The 21411-nt window shown below is 36.6% G+C and overlaps 1 protein-coding gene across 2 annotated transcripts; it reads left to right on the plus strand.

The window, feature by feature from the left end:
* The first annotated feature begins 4829 nt into the window (after positions 1 to 4829).
* On the plus strand, positions 4830 to 20102 carry pde9ac (phosphodiesterase 9ac). Of its 2 annotated transcripts, XM_077541660.1 has the most exons (20): positions 4830 to 5048; positions 5166 to 5354; positions 7563 to 7633; positions 8238 to 8315; positions 9079 to 9122; positions 9206 to 9260; positions 9425 to 9495; positions 9560 to 9647; positions 10528 to 10606; positions 10687 to 10761; positions 10834 to 10920; positions 11687 to 11791; positions 11868 to 11950; positions 12193 to 12349; positions 13087 to 13200; positions 13294 to 13398; positions 13476 to 13604; positions 13675 to 13770; positions 15877 to 15960; positions 18179 to 20102. In XM_077541660.1, the coding sequence occupies exons 2-19, from the start codon at positions 5286 to 5288 to the stop codon at positions 15925 to 15927; spliced, it is 1557 nt and encodes a 518-aa protein (XP_077397786.1). In that variant the 5' UTR covers positions 4830 to 5048; positions 5166 to 5285; the 3' UTR covers positions 15928 to 15960; positions 18179 to 20102. The 2 variants fall into 2 exon arrangements, with proteins under 2 accessions (XP_077397786.1, XP_077397785.1); XM_077541659.1 differs by lacking the exon at positions 15877 to 15960 and having other exon boundaries at positions 4832 to 5048.
* Positions 20103 to 21411: the final 1309 nt, after the last annotated feature.

The raw sequence follows: 21411 nt of genomic DNA on the forward strand, positions 1-21411 counted from the left end.
AATTGTGCGCTATTTAATTTATGATAGATTAATGTATTTATGTACTGCACAGGTATATATATATATATATATACTTAGAATTAATTTATCAGTGGTAATAGCGTCATATTATGTGTACTTTATTGTACTATTTAGTTTTCCCCTACACAAATGTCATAATTAGAATAATTTCATACAGTCATATTGTTATTTATTATTATTGTTTATTATGATCAAAATTTCAAATAATGTTATTGATCAATAACATCATGCTATCATTAAGAAGGATTTTTTTTTTTTTAAGGTTTTGTTTTGTTTTGTTTTTCCCCAAAAAAATCTGTTATAGCTTTTGAGTCCATAAGATGTCACCATCGCATTGCACTCCTTCAATTCGACTTCAATGCAGGCAGTGTTTGTGTTTCATTCATCACGTTTATTTTTATATTCAACCCACAAAGTATAAATGGTCGCTCTAATGAACATAAGATCAAGTGAATCATAAAGTCAGCCTCATCAACATCAAGAGACTTTTATTCAATTATATTGATTTGCAGGCAAGTTTAAGGGCATCGTGCAATCATGCAGCCTCCAATCACTCGCTCTCAATGCAACCATGATTGTATTCTATTTGAAGACCTGTTATTTTGTATGTTGCATAACATATTCATGTGTTGAGAGGGAAATAATTGGAAACAGCTCTTAGTATGGTGCTGTGTAGTTAGACCCTGTTATAGTATGCTAAAGCATAATTATAGTATTTTATTATTACACAATTTAATACGTATTTCTCAACTCTATCTTCTACAATGAAGAACGTATTGCGATACACTTTTATTTTTATAACAAAATGTGTTATATCGCTATTAAATGGCTCCCTAAATAAAATGTAGATTGTGGATTTAAAAAAAAAAAAAAAAGTTTACACACCCCTGTTTAAATGCCTGTTTTTTTGTGATAAGAAAATGTAACCAATATGAATCATTTCAAAGCTTTCTGACCTATAACTGGTAAAATGCAAATTATTTATGTATGTATTTATTTAGTTATTTAGTTTTCGTGCTTTTGAGAAGGGATGTAGAAATACCTAAAACGTACGAACAAACGAGCGAACGAACAAACGAACGAACGAACGAACGAACGGTCAGTTAAAGTTAATTAAATATTTTTTTAAAAGGTCAAAACAATTACCAAAAAAAATAATAATAATTAACTTGCGCACAATTTTTTAAGTCATCAACTAGGTGCATAGCCGTTTTTTGGCTATAGGCGAAGTAGGCGGCTGCCTAGCGCCCCCAAGCCACCAGGGGGCCCCCAAGGTCTATGTGTAGTCTTACCTGAGGATATTACAATGTCCTGTCTTTATTCTGTCTCTAATATTTGTCTATTACATCCCATTCTTTATTAAAAAAATAAAAAATAAAAAAACATAGGACATTACTAAAATAAACTGTGATGTTTTGTTTCAATTTGTGATGCTACATCAGTAATGTCACTGTGTGAGAATGATTGACAGCTATCCATCTACCCTTTACGTTAGCGAGAGTACTACTAAATAAAACAGACACTGTAATGTCATCAAAAAGAAGCTCATTTTGGCACGGAAAAACGGAAGAAAATGAAAACTGAAGATGACAAACGGTCAAAGGAGAAAGGTAAGGGACTTGTTGGTGATAGATAGTTGGAGGTGAAACTCCATTTTATTTTATTTTTTTAGCAAGTTTGTTTATTTTAAGTTAGTTTTCCTTGTTGCAGCCTGCGACCATATCAAATAAGAAACACTGCACATCCGCCTGATATGAAAAGATGAAAAAGCGGAACCGGATGTAAGTTGGGATGTCTAATCATCAGAAGGTGAGCACAAAAACACGCTCAAACACACCAAAAACAAAAGTGTCCTGGTCTATCGCTATTATCAGGATAATGTGTCTTCCCCCTCAGATGTCCAGCTGCAGCGCGAAGCCTTTTGTCATTGAAATCGGCAACCATTTCATTGGCGCCTTTCATCCTGAAATGTATCTTTCGTTTCTCGAAAGGTGTGATGTGTCGTTTGGATTACATAATCATATCGGCTTGTCCCTTCTCTACAAATAAAGACTCATGAATAAACATTAAGAGTGTGGACTCGTCAGACCACAGCACACATTTCCACTTTGTTTCAGTCTATCGCCGTTGAGCTTGATGATATCCGGGAAGATTTACTGCGAGCTTACACAATATAAGTTATTTAGGTCATTTCAATGTTTTCGTTTCACACATATTCAGTAGAGCGTCTTGTGTGGCACTTGTAGTCAGATGTAGGCGGTGGGATATAGTGATGCTAATTAGCCTCAAGGGTTCGGATCGTGTGTATCACCTGCGTTAGTTTGTGTGGTGTGATGCTGTATGACGCTCTCCATCTCCAATTAATGACCTGCTACTCGTGCCTGGTGGAGCATTTTCACTCAAGTCCTGTTGATGTGAAATTCCCCAGACGAGGGGACAGTATTGTCGGAAAACTCTTATCTGGCTTTTGTCAGCGTCAGTAGGTCAAGACTTTAATCAATGGTTGTAGGCTGGTGAAGACGGGTTACTTAACACATTCACTGCCAGCCCAGCAAAAATGCATTGCATCATTTGACGTCTTTTTCCGTCAAAGGCCGTGAATGAGTTAAGAGGCTCAATTAAAATATATATTTATGAAAGTTTTCATTTCCCTCGTGATCAAGCAGCTAGAAAATTGTCACCAAAAATAAAGCCGACTCTGAAATCTCTTCAAGTGTCTGCATGGCCCCAACTCGTCTGACCAAACCATCTGGTAGGTCCGCTCTCAAGAAAGCGGGTCAGCGCACGAGTTGACAGGCGATGAGGAGACGAGCGCAGAAAAAAAGAAGATGTCTATGATGTGTATTCATGAAACTAAAGAATAATTTGTATTGTGTGTTTCACTCTAAAAACAAATGTGTAAAAAAATAGCCTAATTATGAGTCACAAGGGGACATACTCCACACTTCTTCGGATGTTCATTTGACCCAAGAAGTTGTGCCAAATGAATGACCACAAACATCCCAGTGTTCTACAAAACAACACATTTTTAAGTGTATTGTGGGTTATTCATTTAAAAAAAAAAAAAAAAAAGCCACAAAAAGTTGGGTCAAATGAATAACCCACAAACAACACTATATTTGGGGTTGTTTTCAACAAAACAGCCCATAGTTTTGTGGGTTATTCTTTTGACCCAAAAAAAGTTGAGTCAAATGAATAACTAGCTCACAAAACAACCCATTTTTGGGGGTGTTGTTTTTCACAAAACAGGCCAATTTTTTAAAAGTGGTTTCATGGGTTATTTTTATTTTATTTTATTTTTTTTTACCCAAAAAGTTGGGTTAATTAAATGAATAACCCACAAACAACACAATTTTTGTGATTGTTTTCAACAAAACAGGTCATTGTTTCGTGGGTTATTCATTTTGACCCCCCAAAAACATTGAGTCTAATGACTAGCTCTCAAAACAACCCATTTTTTTTTTGGGGGGGGGGGGGGGGGGGGGGTATTGTTTTCTATAAAACAGTCCAAATTTTTAAAAGTGCTTTTGTGGGTTATTCATTTGACCCAAAAAAGTTGGGTAAAATGATTAGCCCACAAAACAACCTAATTTTAGGGTTGTTTTCTACAAAACAGCCCATTGTTAACTAATTTTTGGGGGTTGTTTTCAACAAAACAACCCATTGTTTTGTGGGTTATTCATTTGACCCCCCCCAAAAAAGTTGGGTCTCATGACTAGCCCACAAAACAACCCTTTTTTTTTTTTTTTGGTTTGGGGAGTATTGTTTTATATAAAACAGTCCAATTTTTTAAAAGTGGCTTTGTGGGTTATTCTTTTGACCCAAAAAGTTGTGTTAAATGAATAACCCGCAAAACAACCCAATTTTAGGGTTGTTTTCAACAACAACAACAAAAAACATTGTTTTGTGGGTTATTCATCTGACCCCCCCCAAAAAAAAGTTGGGTCTAATGACTAGCCCACAAAACAACCCATTTTGGGGGTATTGTTTTCTATAAAACAGTCCAATTTTTTAAAAGTGTTTTTGTGGGTTATTCTTTTGACCCAAAAAGTTGGGTTAATTAAATGAATAACCCACAAAACAACCCAATTTTAGGGTTGTTTTCAACAAAACAGCCCATTGTTAACCCTTTTTTTTTTTTTTTGTATTGTTTTCTACGAAACAGAATGATTTTTTTTTTAAGGTGGTTTTCTGTTTTGTTTTGTTTTTGTTTTTTGACCCAAAAAGTTGAGTTAACTAAATGAATAACCCACAAACAACACAATTTTTGTGGTTGTTTTCAACAAAAGAGCCCATTGTTTCGTGGGTTATTCATTTGACCCAAAAGGTTGGGTCAAAAGTCTAGCCCACAAAATAACCCATATTTTGGGTATTGTTTTCAACAAAACAGACCAATTTTTCAAAAGTGCTTTTGTGTATTATTCTTTTGACCCAAAAAGTTGGATTGAAATGAATAACCCACAAAACAAAGCATTTTTTTCTCAGTTGTTTTCTACAACACAAACAAATTTGAAGTTGTTTTGTGAGAAGAAAAAAAAAGTTGGCTTAAATTGACCGAAGATGCCATTTGAACCATAACTGGGTTATTTTTATCCAAACTCTTTTTAGGGTGTCTTAATGTTTTGCCCCGTGGTCGCGTTCGAATCCTCTGCTCAAGTCAGGTATAATTCACCTCTTCAAAGCTCTGTCGATGCCCACCATGTTAATGTGTAGTATCCCCTCAGCAAGTACAAGAGGCCTGTGACCACAGCCTAGGGTCGCAGGGGGTTTGTCTTATTTCTCACCATAGTAACGGTCCCCCGGCAACCGGCCAAGAGAGCGCCAGTTATATTGACGGTACACCAAAGCCCTGTGGCTCCCTCACACCGCATCTCCATCACTCTACTCATCGCCTCGCTGCGCCTCCTTCGGCTCCGTCAGCTGCGGCTTTGAACACTTTGCGTCTCGAAAGTGAGTCGGCTGCAGCGTCGTCACCCCGGGGACGTTACCTTTTCGCTCTCCGCTGGAGCAGCTGCACGCCTCGCATTGTGAGTCCTGTATGTGTTTCCTATCTGATCAATTTGTAAGAGAAACTAAAGGTGATTACTAGTTATTTTCTATTCTGCTCTTATTTATGTTCATTGGGGATTATTTTTCTCCCCCAGTCCCTCTATCTTGTTTTTTTTTATAGGAAACCTCCCTGTAGTCGCCTCCTCAACCTTGCCCTTCAGTGCCAGTCCAGGTCGGCATCGCCACGGGCACATAAGAGGAGAGGGAGGTCAAACATGGGCTCCAGTTCCTCCTCCTATGCCCCCAAGGCCGTTTATCTGGATGTGGATGGGAAAGTGCAGAAGGTGAGCGTTGAAAAAAAAAAGAAAATAATCCAATTCCTAGCTCTTGTGTTTTCAGTCTAAATCAAGCAAAGCTATTTTCTGCCATGCTATTCTGTGATCCAAGAAACTAGAATGAAATCAATTAGTGATTCTCAAAGTGTGGTACGATTACCACTAGTGGAAAATGGGATCTCTCCACTAGTTGTCCACAAAACAATCACTGGATTAAATTAACAACATTTAAATATGAAATGAATTCAACATTTTAGGCTGAAGCTTGTAACTATGCATCTAGCCTTTTTAAAGTTATTTTGATATTGTACAATGCATTTTTTTACTTTTTAAATACAGTTCAGTTGTATTTGAGTTTCATGTATTTACGTTTGTTTTTAAATATTTCAACACACATTCTATTCAACTTGTGTTCCATAACTTGAACCATTATTGAAGCACTTTTCCCTCCTAAATATCAGAACAATATTTATGCTTAAATTGTGTAGTTTTGCAGTTACTTACGATAATGCCAAATAATTTTTTTTGGAATCAATCCACTGCCTTGTTTTTGATAACCACCTTTGCTTAATACTGGATTTTGTATGTGGGTTATTATGCAGATATTTGGAGATCCAAGTTTTTTTGCTTTTTTTTAGGTAGTACTTGTAAAAAGTTCTAGAACCGTTGGAATACATGATACAGTGCATATTATTGTCAAGGAAGATTCCAATAATAAAATACAATACACGTTTCATGCCCAAAACAAGTGGTGTTAATTCAATTTACAAGCACCTTCTAAGTACTCCCAGTTGACTCTGCTCGCCTTTGTCAGATCTATAATTAACCTGCCGCAGAGTGCACTGAGCGTTACAGGTGTTTCTGACAGAGGGGGAAAAAAAAAAAATCTCACTACCAACAAATCCTGTTGTTTGCATTGAATGTCTGCAGTGAGTATGATTCAGTTTGCAAAATGCAGCCACATTACAATCCTTGATTATATTGTTATTTCACAAAATGTCTGCTTTTTATCATTACGTCTATATTATGAGAGACTCTTAAAACTGCTGGGTCAAAAATAACGCAACGTTGGTTCAAAATTGGACCGACCCAACTTTCTGGGCTGTTTTGAACAAAACCAGCCATTTTTTTTCCTTTTATTATTTTTTGAACATATAAACAGATGAACAGCAGAGATAAAACAAAAAACAACAACAATCAAAATAGAAGAAAATCCCAATAACATAATCATTCAATTAATCATAACTTACATGTTCAAAAGGGAGTAGGAAGAAGTTAAAAACTTATCTAGTCCTACCCCTTTTACTAAATATATTTAAACTTATTTCATTATTAATACAATTTTAATTTACTAATTATTAAAAATAATAATAATAATAATAATAATAATTTTTCTGTACAAAAACAAAACAAAAAATAATTAAAATAATTAAAATAAATAAAAATTTAAAAAACATTCAAATTTGGGTCCATTTTTTTTTTTAACACAAATTGGTTTATTTTTGACCCAGCAGTTGCATGCCATTGCAGTAAGCTTTCTTTTCATGGCACTAAATAACTACTAACTTCTTCTGTAGCTTCTCTTTGCTTGCTGTTCTATTGCCTTATTGAGAAGCGTTCACCAAATACTGTAGCAATTATTTTTATTATTGTGGCAACGCAGCCATCTTACAAACGATTCTAAAGCTGAAACTGAAAATGGTTGTCTCCATTTCCAATGATTCATCGTTGCAAGCGCATATAGGCAGAGAGCTTCAACGCAGCACTTGCCGCTCTGCTGAGTGTTTCAAGTAGCGAGCTGCTGATGACACATGTCCGCTCAAGGGCCCGAACTCACGATTCGATGTTTGTCTGCTACACCTGCTCCTTTTCAAGGTCACAGCAAGACCGGCGTCATTTTTTCTTGTTTTGGTTTTTCTTCTGGTTCTATCACTATTCATGACATTTAATCGAGCAATTACTTTTGACTTTGTTTTTTTTTTTCTTTGTAGAACATAGAGAAGCTTTTTCAAAGCTCATTGAATTTATTCTTTATGCTTTGAGCTGTAGCGTGATATACGATCACTGCCCCACCCTGTGCAGTAAGGCCTTGTATTAACCAAAATAGCATCAAAGGAGAATGTATTCCTTTAGGTTTTATGTGCTTTATTTTCCTTGTTATTTTTAGCTTACATTTAAGCTTGTGCAAGACTTTGGTTGAACGTATGTTCTTCCCAGGTGGTGTTCAGCAGACACTGCAGTCCTTGTGACATTAAGGAGCTTTTGTGTACCTCTTCTAACATCCCCAGGTTGGTACCCACTGCTCTCTCTATCTACATTTTCTTTAGTGACAAATATGATCTCAGTAAAATCTTTTTCGGGACTAAAAGTCTGTAAATATGAAGTTTGTACATAAATGCTGAATGTGTTGTGATGGTCCTGTGCTACTGACTCAAATTTAACTTTCCATTAGATTTTTTTTGCTTGTATTTAAAAGTGAGACAAAATTGTTACATGCGGGCCAATATACGTATCTCCTGATGCAAGTCATCCAAAAGGAAGGGATGAGTACATCCAATTATTAATATTTATTATTATTATTATTATTATTATTATTATTATTATTATTATTACTACTACTACTACTACTACTACTACTACTACTACTATTATTATTATTATTATTATTATTATTATTATTATTATTATTATTATTATTATTATTATTATTATTATCATATGTGGTTTGCACTTCAAACTCCAAACCACATGGGGGCAGTGCATGACTACATTTATGTGTCTGGCTGCTCAGACTGTTAACAAAAAGGAAAGGCAGTAAGGCTGATCATTTTCAAAATAATGGATTAATAGCTGAGTGTTATTGTAAGATTGCTTACTATGTGCATGCTATAGGAACACTGCAATAATGATGATGGATCCAGAAGGTGCCCTGGTCTCGATAGATCCCACCATGCCCACCAACTCTCCCAAGTATGCACACTACAATTTTGTCGCACTCAGACTTTAACTGATGACATCACCCATTTGATTGACTTTATTTATGATATACAGTATATCCACCCACTATTTTATTATTTTAATATCTTGGCCAAATTTAGATTTCTATTTGTTGTATAAATGGTATGCTCAGACTAGAGATACACGAGAAAATGGAAAGGTCAGTAAATTGATATATTATACACAGTGGACATACAAAATCTACACTCACTAAATGGCAGGTTTTTGTGATGTTAAAAAATAAAAAAATAAAAAAAAAATGGCCGAGACGACCATTGATATGACCTGTAAGCTACACAACTCAATAAAAAAAATAAAAAAAATTTTTTTGAGTGAAGTAAAAATAAACATATGACATAATGTTGTTGCACAAGTGTGCACACCCTCTTCTCACTGAAATGTGGTTGTATTCAGAAATAACTAGTCACGTTCAAACTCATGTTAATTATGAGCCTGTATACACCTGCTACTGCTTAAAGAGCTTCTGATTTACTCCAGATGTTCTAGTAGGCCTTCCCTGACATTTCCTGTCTAAAAATCTGACATTTGAACAGGGGTGTGTAGACTTTTTATAGCCACTTTTATGATTTTACGTTTGCCATTTTCATTGTTTTTGAAAATCAATCAACAATATTGAAGAAAGATTTTTCACCCACTGGGGTGGTATCCTGCATGTTACACCTCAAGGGAGATTAAAACACAAATTGTTAGTAATAACAATCTCTTTTGTGTTCAGCGCACTGTACAAAGTTGTCCCTCTGTCTACTGGCCAACTTGGAGGTAAGTAAGCCTACAAGTACAGCATCCAGTCAAACAATAACAACAATGAAACTAGCAACCTTCTGACGTTCTTGTGTGTGCAGAGAAGGAGGACATGTTTCAGAATGTGTTGTCCCAGGTGGCGGAGCAATTCAGCAGGTAACACCGCCGTTGTTTATGTTATGCTCAGGCTGCCCTTTACACATACCGCACACATACCTGACAGCGCCGCCTTTCAAAGCCGCTTGCTCAAGCCCAGTGAACTTCAATCACACGTTTCCTGATTGTGCTGCCTTGAATGATGCAATGCGGTTTCCTCGCAGAGCATTTCGCATCAATGAGCTCAAGACTGAGGTCACCAACAGGCTTGCCATGCTGGAGAAGAGAGTGGAGCGTAAGTGGGAGGTTTGAAGAAAAGCAAAATATGAACACTCTTAATTGCTGTGTTCGTGTTTCAGTGGAGGGGTTGAAGGTGGTGGAGATTGAGAAGTGTAAAAATGATCTGAGGAAGCTTCGGGATGAGATGACATCGAGAAGTGGTAGCAGGTGACTGTGACGTTTTACACGCTTTATGCGCCCGTTGGACAAAAGCCTTTTATTGACTTATTTTTGGCAAACAAAAATTAGAGTGATAAAAGTGTTGTATGGTTGCAGTGAACACAACTATACGTGCTATTTTATTATTTAAAAACATCACAAAAACTGATAGTTTTGAAGCAGCTGGAATACATTAATGTTACTTCCATTTATTTCAATGGGGAAAAATTATACAAGTGTTTGGAGTTGTAATTAATCAATTAGTCAAACAACCTCCTTCCTTCTCCCTGAATCTTATTTTGAATATTTGAGTATGATTCAAGTGTTTATTTACTCAAATGATGCTTTGTTAAAAAAAAATATAAAGTATATTACAATATAAGCTACTCATTAAAAAAAAAAAAAATGGGATCATTCAGTTTTCAGGAAGCGGAGGGTGTGGCTTAACATGTAAACAGAGGAATGAGGATCAATGACCAAAGAGGGCCATATTAATGGTGGCCAAACGTGTGAAATGATTTTTCTTTGTCTCATTTTTTTAATCCCAAAAATGGCATTTGAAAAGGGGTGTGTAGACTTTATCTACTGTGGATCTAGAGTATTTGAGGCAACACATTCGGGCGCGGCGTCTAGAAATATGGACAATATTATACAGAAAATATACTATTTACCATATCGACACATTATTGACAAACCTTATGCAAACCATGTAAGGATCCAAGTGCTCCAAATTACGGGTTGCACGAGTTTGGTGTCATAAAACATTTGTGAATAAACTTGAACAGAAATCGTGAGCCTAACCACTTCCATAATTTCAGTTCCTATGTCAGGTCTTCTGCCAATTTTGTGTACATGAACTAAATATCTTGCGCTTTCTTTCTTGCTTTAGGATAAACTGCCCGTGCAAATACAGTTTTGACGACGGGAAGAAGGTCACTCCGAGACGAGATGTCCCCAATTACCCAAAGGTGTCATGTGTTTGATGGGACACGATACATTCACAAGTGTACATTCCCATTGTTTCTTCTTATATGTTTGTCCTCTACAGTATACACTGTCTCAAGAGACTGTCGAGGCACTGAAGAAGCCGACATTTGATGTCTGGCACTGGGAGCACAATGAGGCACAGTATACAAATCCACTTCAGAAGATCCACTAGAAGATATCTTTTATGATTTTAATGGATGGTTTTCAGATGCTGAGCTGTTTGGAGTACATGTACCACGACTTGGGTCTGGTGAAAGAATTTAACATGAATCCCATCACACTCAAACGCTGGCTGGTAAGAACACACCAGTGCCCTGTTGTTCTTTTGTAAATTTAGGAAAACATCATATTTCATAGATGTATACAATTTATAAGAGATGACTGTGATGTATTAGGATACTTGAACAATTTTACAAAATGGAGGCCAAAACAAATATTGGAAATATTGCGCATGTATGAAGCACCCGTAAAATGTTTATATTTTCTCTGTCCACAGTTATACCAGTCTAAAATTGGATTCAATTAAATATAATGATATAGAAGTAAAATAGACAGAACAAGCCAAAAGAATTGGCTACTGGATTTATACATACATAATCATATTACATCCATGTGAAGCACACACAAAATGTCTGTAAAGAATATCTGTTTAAAAAAATAGTTTTTTTTCCCCGCGGAGTACTCATGATCCTTTGGCTATCCATTTATTCGCAAAACCAGAAGTAAAGCTAACCTGATTAGCACTGGTTAGGCTAACCAGTGACGTTAACCACATCTTTGACGGTGCCGTTAGCTAACAAGATAACTTTTTGAACGCATATTTAAGAGTCAATTAGCTGATGGTGTGTTAAGAACTTCGCCAGTGGTTAGGTGTTAAGTTAACCAGTGATTAAACTAATCGAGGAAGACACTTCTTCAAAAACAAGATAACCAAAAAGCACTTGCTTCAATGCTAAGAATAATAATAAAAAAAAAAATGCTTCTTGGTTTATGACGACCTCAGTTCAAGCCTGAAACAGAATATTTCTAGTTACAAATCCAAATCCATTCAAATTTGGCAGTTGGCCATCCAGGAGAACTACCGCAACAACCCTTTCCACAACTTCCGTCACTGCTTCTGCGTTAGTCAGATGATGTACGGCATGATTCACCTCTGCAACCTGCAGGTAAGGCTTCCAATTCATCTGGAACTCTGACCTATTTGGACCCTCCAAATTGTAAACGCTCAATGTTGTTGTGTAGGAGAAGCTGACTCTCACTGATATGGGCATTCTAATGACAGCTGCGGTGTGTCACGACCTGGACCACCCTGGATACAACAACACGTAAGTTTCGTTTTCTCCCTCTGGGTTTGTTGGCTGATAACGCACTGGAGATGACTTTGACCTCAGTATGTTTTGACACTGATGTCGCTGAACTGTGAAACTATTTCACCACAGGGAGCTTCCACATAACAAAACACGCTAATCCAGATATCGTCATTGAGTTGTTTTGCTCTCAGTTGTCATAGTTTGGAGAATTTTTATCACCGTTCTAAAAGCATCCATCCATGTCGTACACCTATCAGGTATCAAATCAACGCGCGCACGGAGTTAGCGGTGCGCTACAATGACATCTCACCACTGGAGAACCATCACTGTGCGGTGGCTTTCCAGATCATTTCCCTTCCCGAGTGCAATATCTTCACAAATGTGGATCCCGAAGCATTTAAACAGATTCGACAGGTGAGTAGGCAAGAACAAACAAGATGGAATTTAAAGCCATCATGATTTAAAGTTATCGTGACGAGATTAAAAGTCATCATGATGAGATTTATAGTCATTATAGCGATAATAGTTGTCGAGAGAATCCTGAAGCATGTGCGGGGCAGCATAAAAATCAACTCATTAACTCATTCGTACCCAGCCATTTTCACAGAAGCAATCCTGTTTGCTCCTGGCTGTTTTTTTATTATTATTATTATTTTGACTGATTTTGCAAGGCCCACAGAATATTATGTTCTATCGCTAGTGTCAACAAAAACATGGAACTTATCAAAAGAAAGATTAAAGTCTCTTCTTTTGTCAGGAAAAAAAAAAGTACATTTCTATCTGTTTCTGTTTTGCAGCAATTAGCATTAGAATGTAGCTACGTTTAATCAATTTTTACAAATCTATTTAGAATTGTGAGTAATTGAGCTTTTTTCAGCATGGCCCTGGTTGATCTTCTTTACTCTGCTGCCACCTGCTGACTATTTGTGTAATAACTACCATTTCTGCAACCGTTCTTTGTAGTTCAAAGGCTGCATCAAAGCCTTCTGTATGCTCTAGCATAAAAAAAAACAACAAAAAACATATGTATACGTCTTTGGGACACTTAAAACATAAAAAAAAACGTATTTATACGTTTTTGGGAGCAAATGTCATAAAGTCTCGTCATGACTTTAAATCTTGTCACGATAACTTTACATTTTATCACGCAGGCCATTATCACCCTCATCCTGGCCACTGACATGGCCAGACATGGCGAGATACTGGACTCATTCAAGCAGAAAGTGGACAACTTCGACTTCACCAATGAGGAGCATGTGACATGTGTACGTACATCACCATGTCAGCACTTGACAGCACAAGCAGCTCCTTCTCGTACGACAATGCCCGTTATTGACCAACTTTTGTTGTATTTTCAGCTCAAGATGGTATTGATCAAATGCTGCGACATTTCCAATGAGGTGAGGCCCACCGAGGTGGCCGAACCTTGGGTGGACTGCCTATTGGAAGAGTACTTCATGCAGGTGAGCGTTCAACACGCTCATTTTTTTTTTTTTTTTTTAACAAATCATTCTTCAAGATCAACATCTGTGTCTCCCAGAGTGACCGTGAGAAGTCAGAGGGGCTCCCAGTGGCCCCCTTCATGGACAGAGACAAAGTGACCAAACCCACCGCTCAGATCGGCTTCATCAAATTTGTGCTCATCCCCATGTTTGAAACCGTCATGAAGGTAAGCTCGCCTGCGCGTTCCGCCCGTGCGGACATCTTGACACGCCTCAAGCTGTCGTCTTCTCAAACAGCTTTTCCCTCAAATTGAGGAGATCATGGTTCAACCCCTGAGGGACTCCCGAGACCACTACGAGGAGCTGAAACAGATTGACGATGCCATGACAGAGGTATGCCGCGTATGTGGTTGAGCCATTGTCTCAAAGATGAGCCATTTTGAACAAAGTGATGATGAACTTTGTCACATTTCTGTAGTTAAGTACGAACATTAGAAATAGCCTTTCTGAGTTAAGCCCAATTCACACTGGCTGCGGAAAGGACGCGGTGCGTTTTCCGTACGGCTTCCGCACGGCTTCCGCAAGGACTGCAATCCACACCGCGTGCGTTGCGTGTCCGGACATCTGCTCCTGACAGACCACAAGATCACATGGGGTTCATGCAATACCGACCATGTATTAGAGTCCTATTTGTAAACAATAACCACTCTAGCCTGTTGTCACATCAAATATGCTTTTTAACATTATTTCTGGGACTTCCACCATGGCTGTTCTACCATGGGCAGAGGTGGGTACTCAAGGTCCAGAAAGTAAAAACCCTGCCACAGTTTTGCTTTAGCCACAGGTGCATCTAATCAACCAGCAGGTAAACAAGTTACTTACCAATCGGTCAAATAGAACCTCCTGTGCAGGGTTTTTACTTTCTGGACCTGGATTATACCCACCTCTGACCATGGGTAAGTACGTTTTGTGTTTAATTAGTGTCATTTTGTCATGTTTAATTTATTCTGAGCTAATTTTTTTGTCTTAAATGTCCAACTCATGTCATGCTATGTAGCTAGCTAGCTTCCTTCCCAATAAACGAGTTCGCAAACGGTTTCATTTTGAAATATACCGGATTTACCTTAATGCAAGACGTCAGACTGTCATTTCTTTAGCTTCATGAAATTCCGCAAAATAGAAGACTTGCGGAAATCTTCTGCAGTCGTTCCGCACCGCAGACGCACCGCACCGCAGCTGGTGTGAATTGGCACGTACACTTGAATGCGTTCTATACTTGCGGCGTCCGTACAGCCGCCGTACAGAAAATGCACCGTGTCCGCTCCGCAGCCAGTGTGAATTGGGCTTTAGTGATAAAGATATAAGACTTAACAACCCCGGCAGTACAATGCAGAAGAGTGGTTTATTTATGATTAATGTTCGATGTTCAAGTTTGTGTATTTTTCTTCAGGCACCTTGTTGGCCATCTGCGGGGTCCTGAGAAAGACATATTTAGTTCATTTGCGGCACTTTCACGTAGAATTACTGTATATTCCAGAGCAGAGGAATTTTATCGGTTGATAGAAATATAAACAATAAAATACTGAAAAATACAAGATTTTAGAGGAGCTTATAGGCTTAATTAGCATTATGTCATCTCCTCTCGTATTGGTTTGGGTCAAAATGTCATTCACCCCCTCAAAAAAAAAAGCTACAATCTACAACTTTAACACTACTGATTTCAGAAAATTGAATTTTGAATTTCTACCGCCACCTGTGGCCAAAAAATGAAACTGCATTTTCACTTTTTTACTTACACAATGCACACATGACGTCACATCTGCAGACAGAATGCGAGAAATTTGAACCCAAATTCAGTCTGAAAACTATTGACCAGAGGCTTGCAGGAGTTCTCATTATGAACAGCTAAGATCTACTTATTGAAACATGTTTTAGTAATAAAATGGTCAAATAAAAAGGCTATTGTAAAGATATTTGTAGGCTAATTGTTACAAAGTGCAGCTTTAAAAGTAAGGGAAAATTAAACTCAAAAGCATATATAGACAGGTAATAATGCAACAATGCTCCCAGTAATATGATTTGTCCTCTACAAAGAACACTAATATTACTGCGGCCTACAGAGAAAAACGTCTTCATTCATTTCTGTTGTTTGTATTGTACTTGTACTGCATCCAGGTTACCAAGTCACACACACCAAACGCAAACTTGTGGCATATTAGAGCATTACAGATTATTTGTCGCTTCCACAACAAAAAAAATACATAAATCTATAAATAGCGAACCACAAGTAGGTGAGAGTTCACTTTTTCATGTCTTACTTCCTCACACTTTGAAAAGCTGTGCTCAAGCCAACAGTTCCAATTGTATGCATTCAAAATCTTTCAAAGGTCAGCTCACGTCTGTACTGTCTGAGGTGCACACGGTCACACATGCATGCATGCTCACCGCCCCCACCCAACGCCACTTGCTAACATAAAGGTATGTCTTTTGTTCAATGAGGCACAGAAGAAAAAAACTGAAAATATGTCATTAGGCGGGAAGAAGAAATAAAGGTCTGCAGTGAGTGAGTGCAGTGGTATCTGTGTAAGTAAGAAGTGACACCTTGGTTGTGTGCTAGTGTTTAGTGTCCATGAGTGTGTGACTGTCTCTGCCTCTCTCGACCACTCTCGGTGCTGCAGGAACATGCAAACACTTTCATCACGATGAATTTCAATTATACTTCAATTCAGGTTACCCACAAAGGTCAAATCCACAATAGTGATGGTAATAATAATAATAATAAGAAAGATGGCTGTTGGATTAAATAGCTTGAGCATACAAATGTGCCAATATGTTAATATAAGGAAGTTGAAGTGATGAAATTGTCATGCATCCTTTTCTCCCCTCTCAATCTCCTTGTTGCACTTTTCCCACCACTTCTGCTCATACACTGAAGTTAAGCGACCTAATTTCTGTTGATAGACACTCACTGGCCAACACTGGGGAACAGTTTAAAAAAAAATCTGAGTTAGATGTTTATACTGATTAAAACTAAAATTGGCATGATTGCAGTCACTTTTTATTATTTTTTTAACTAGCACGTCAATTTTTTTTCTCCACTGATTACCCTCCAGATAAGCAAAATTCCACTGATTAGCTGTAGTACTTTGTTAGACTGTAGTAAGAAGAGCTGGTTATATGATTTAACTTATCTACAGCGATGTGGCGACGAGTTTGTGCAGTCATAATTGAGACAGTGCGGCGAGAGGTGTGTGTAGCTCCCATTAGGTCAGTACAGTCAATATTTACAAACAGAAAGGAAAGATAGCATAGTGGGAATTATGAGGATTAGTGTTGACTCTTAACTTTGTAACCATGATCATACCGTTGTAAATTTTATTTTGCTGTAACCTCCTGACTACCAGCAATTTAAATTTGTCCTCTGTAGTGGACTTTTTTAAACCTGAATATCAACAATCCAGTGCATATGATTGAATTAACTCCTTTTGTGCTCTATAGAGGACATTCAAAGCTTTTCAATGATGCCAAATGTGTAGGGGTGGGGCTTTGCGTTGCATCATAAAAGATTTTCTTCACTCAGTGCAAGCACTTTTTAGGGAATAGGAAAAGTAAGTGTATAACACTTTTAATTGAACAAATTTAGGCTTTAAATGTTGTTAGCATGTTTTCTAAGACTTTTAAGAACACATAAAGTATTGTTTGAATTATTTTAACTGTATTTGAGCCTAGCATTTAAGTTTTAAAAAATGTCCTCTGTAGTGGACACATCATACCTTAGAAATAAAAACTTATTTATTTTGCAGTAGTCCAGTTACTTCACAAAGATTGGGGAATATCAAAATAAACATGATTGGACAATATTTTTTTTCCTGGTAGTCAAATGCTTTTTTTTTTTTTTTGCTTTTTTTTTGCTTTTTTTTGCTTTTTTTTTTTTTTTAGTTCTCAATGCTTGTAGTTATTCATTTTACATACAGTACATACACATTACTTAATATTTTTTAATGTGAATAATATATCATAATTTTATATTTATTTATTTATTATTTTTTAAAAGGATCCGATAGCTCCAACACTTCTCATCACTTTTGGATTTCGTACACAAAAATTATTCAAAAACAGCTGTTAAACCTAACTCAAAAAAAAAAAAAAAAAAACGTGTTCCTCAGTGTAATTGAATGAGTTGCCATACACTAGTGTTACACTACACTATATATATATATATATATATATATATATATATATATATATATATATATATATATATATATATATATATATATATATATATATATATATATATATATATACTACTCAAATATTCCATCTTTACAAAGATAAGCGTGGTACATATTGATTGACACTGTCAGAATGGTATCATACCATAATCATACTATAATTGAGATATAAAGTTAATTATAATGCACAATGTACTATGATTTGTGTACATATTGCAATATATTATCAGTATACTCACAAGTTTCTGAGTTTTTTTCTTGCAAATCTGCAAGTTTATTTCTCGTAAATTTATGATTTTTTTTTCCTCGCAAATTTGCGACTTTACAATGTCACAAATTTGTGAGTTTATTTCTCGGAAATTTGTGAGCTTTTTTTTCTTGCAAAGATACAAGGTTTTTTTCTCGGAATATTACCACCCCTCTAAAAAAAATAATAATAAATATTTATACATGGCCATAATAATAATGCCTTTTATCTAAGACAAAACCAAGTCTGAATTTTCTTTTTGTCATTTCTCTTTCTTTCAGGTTTTTTTTTTTTTTAAACATAATTCCTTTCTTCGCAGGGGTCCTCTTTTGTGTTCAAATTCAGCAAAGACTTCAAGAAGAGCGAGTCTGGATGAAAACATTGCGGTTGTGACGATCAAGAAATGGAGCGGCGGAGAGGACAAAGAGTCGACCCAGCAACATACTCAACTCAAGTTAGGCACCCACGGGGGCATCGTAACTTTGACTTAGGCTTTTTGTACCAAATGTAAGAGAGAGGCATCCCCTGTGACCTCTGACTGTTTGTTTATTTGTGGAGTTATCGTGGGCTCGCTCAATTTGTTTGTTGTGTTCTTTGACAGCACTGCAAACACCCAGAAAAATTGATTTTCTAAGCTCACTTTAGCAGAAAAACAAATTCTCTAATATCATGTTACAGTACAATACTCGTAAAACATTACAGGGATTGTTCGGTTTATAAAAGAGTTTAACATCTCGGAATTTGTTTGTGAGAAGGTTTTAATTAGATAAGATATCAAAACAATCAGCCTCAGTGACAGAAATACATCACGTATCATTAGAAATGAGTGCATTGATGTGATTTTCTCCACCCCTTTGTTTCACTCATTAATGTTGAGGCTTGACACAATTAGGGTATTTAATAAATATGCGTGTTTGTATTGCTTCTATTCACACAGAAGTATGTCAAGGAGTATTTGGACAATGACAGTATTTTTATGATAACATTCAACAACATGACCATTAGTCTGGACTAAACTGTTTGTTTGTTTCTTTGTTTCTTTGTTTGTTTGTTTGTTTGCTTGCTTGCTTGTTTGTTTGTTTGTTTGTTTGTTTGTTTGTTTGCTCCTCCAATGTACTGGAGTCATAGTCTCTGAACTTGCATCAGAATAATGGGAAGGAAAAAAAACCGAGAAGGAGAAAGAAAGGAACAGCTCATGATCCAAAACATTCCACATGTCATGGTGGAAATGAAATTGGTGATGTCCTCTGGCTCATGTGTTACAAAACGATGTCACTTTTGTTCAGAGTTGCGCCAGTCCCTGAAAATGGAAACATCTTGAACTTCAAAGTCTACACTGCGATGAAATGTTGAGTGTTTTATATTAAGTCCAATTGTGCGGATGCATAAAGGCAAACTATTTTACATCCATTTTTGTGCCGTACTGTCATTATCTAAATACTCTTCCCTGTTCCTAACTGTGGATTTATTATCAAACATGTCTTGAAAGCAATAAAAAATAAATAAAAAAAAGTTGACAAAAAGCTTTCCAAGAACCATCTTTGATGAACTTCCAACCTTTTGTTTTCCCGATCATTCTGACAAATCACTTGGGTGCTTTAGTTGAGCTGACATGAATTGTAGCAATTCAAAATTAAGCCCATTTTATCATCAGATGTCACACTTGAGGCTTATTGAATGCAACTCATGATCCAGCTTCATATCACCCAAAGGTACCATTTATCATTGCACAATTCCACATCTCTCTCACGCTTATCTGCTCCATTTTTTTTTTTTTTTTTTTTTTTTTTGCTCTTGACACTGCAGTAATTATCCATGGCTCACACGGGATACCACCCATTTAGAAGCATGGCATACAAAGCAATAAACACAGTATGACTCACCGAATACATTATTTAGTGTACAGTATGCAGTAGTAGAAGCATTTATTTCACTTTGGTATGTAGCTTTATTGGATTGGTCTCAGACAGTATAATTGTTCCCACTTTAATTGACTGTAATCTGGAATCTCCTATGATCTCTAAGCAATAAAAGAAAATCAACCCTCTACCACATGAGTGGATTTAAGATGAGATGAAATTTATTTGTTCATGTGCCCTGTTTCTTTGAGTAAATATAGTGTTCAGTTTTGCATGAAACACTGTTAGCCTGCAAGAATGCTCACATTCAACTTAACATACCAATGGCCAGTGAATGAAACATTGATTATCTACCAATAAAGAGTTGGGGCACCACTTTCATCACTTTTTGGGTTATTGTCTTTCATTGTTGAGCTTATTTAAAAGTATTGTACTGTAAATGCTCTTAATTGACATTAATATAAAACATAAGCATTCATTAGATAAAGATAATTTAGTGGGTGTTGTTTTTAGACCTGAAGAATTTAACTCATTCACTGCCATTGACAAGTATACTTGTCAATTGTATTTTTTAGAGCGGTGCTAAATGGGGGCGAATCTGATTATGCTCCACTGTAAATATCAAACTTGGAAACAACTTTACTGATGCCCAACCACCGGTAGATGACATCATTGCCCCATTTTATACAAAATAAACACAGTTTCAGAGTCCATGGGAGAAATGGCTGTATTTTGGCAAAACTACATTTTTCTACTGTCAATTATAAAAGAACGGGACGGGACAAAAAGTAGGGAGTCTATTCTGTCATTTGGTAGATTCGGTTTATATATAATTATTGAATGTAATATCACGTGAGTATTGTAAATTTTAAAAATTTTCTATAATGGCTGGCAGTGAATTTAAGCAATTTAAAACCTAGGAGTGCCTCAAGGTTCCATTTTGGGTACCCTAATTGTTCACAATGTACATAAATGATGTAGGGATGTTAACTGTGAGTTCTATGCGGATGACACTGTAATACATGTGAGCAAAAACATCTGCACTGGCTGGGCAGCAGTTAACGAAGGCCTAATACAATATTTCATGATGTCTCACTTTAGAAGCATTCTCAAAGTTTCTTCAAACAGTGAAATAAAAATGAATAAAATGAAATAAAGTATCCTGGTATTGTGTGGGATAAAAATCTGAAATTTAAGTCAGTCAGCCTTACAGTCAGATCTGAATTGCTTTTGCTTTATTCAAATAGAGTTACCACACCGTGCTGCCCTGTTTTGTATGTATGCAATGCTTTTCTCTCATCTATCATTGCATTCATTCAAGCTTGGTCACAAACATCTGCCTCCATTTTGAAGCCATTAACTTCTTTGTATAAACGGGCATTCAAGATTTTTGGTAGGAACTGTCATGTCGAAGTTTGGCGTAGGAGATAGACAGAGGAGCTTCATCAAAACATTTTGAGTTCATGAACATAATGGTACGTTATGATTATTTTTGTGAAGACAGTATGGGTCTGTTGAAACTCGGTTGCACAAAATTTTCAATTGTGGTAAAGTTAACAAGCAGATTTATACACGCAGTTACAATTTTTTGGCCCTAAAACACGTTATTTCCACATGACGACATTCTTCTTTGCTTCCCACTGGTACTCACTCTGTACTTTCACATATTAAAATCCACAATGGATGATTACAC

This window comes from Festucalex cinctus, chromosome 13, assembly GCF_051991245.1.
Source record: "Festucalex cinctus isolate MCC-2025b chromosome 13, RoL_Fcin_1.0, whole genome shotgun sequence".
In the NCBI taxonomy this organism is placed as follows: domain Eukaryota; kingdom Metazoa; phylum Chordata; class Actinopteri; order Syngnathiformes; family Syngnathidae; genus Festucalex; species Festucalex cinctus.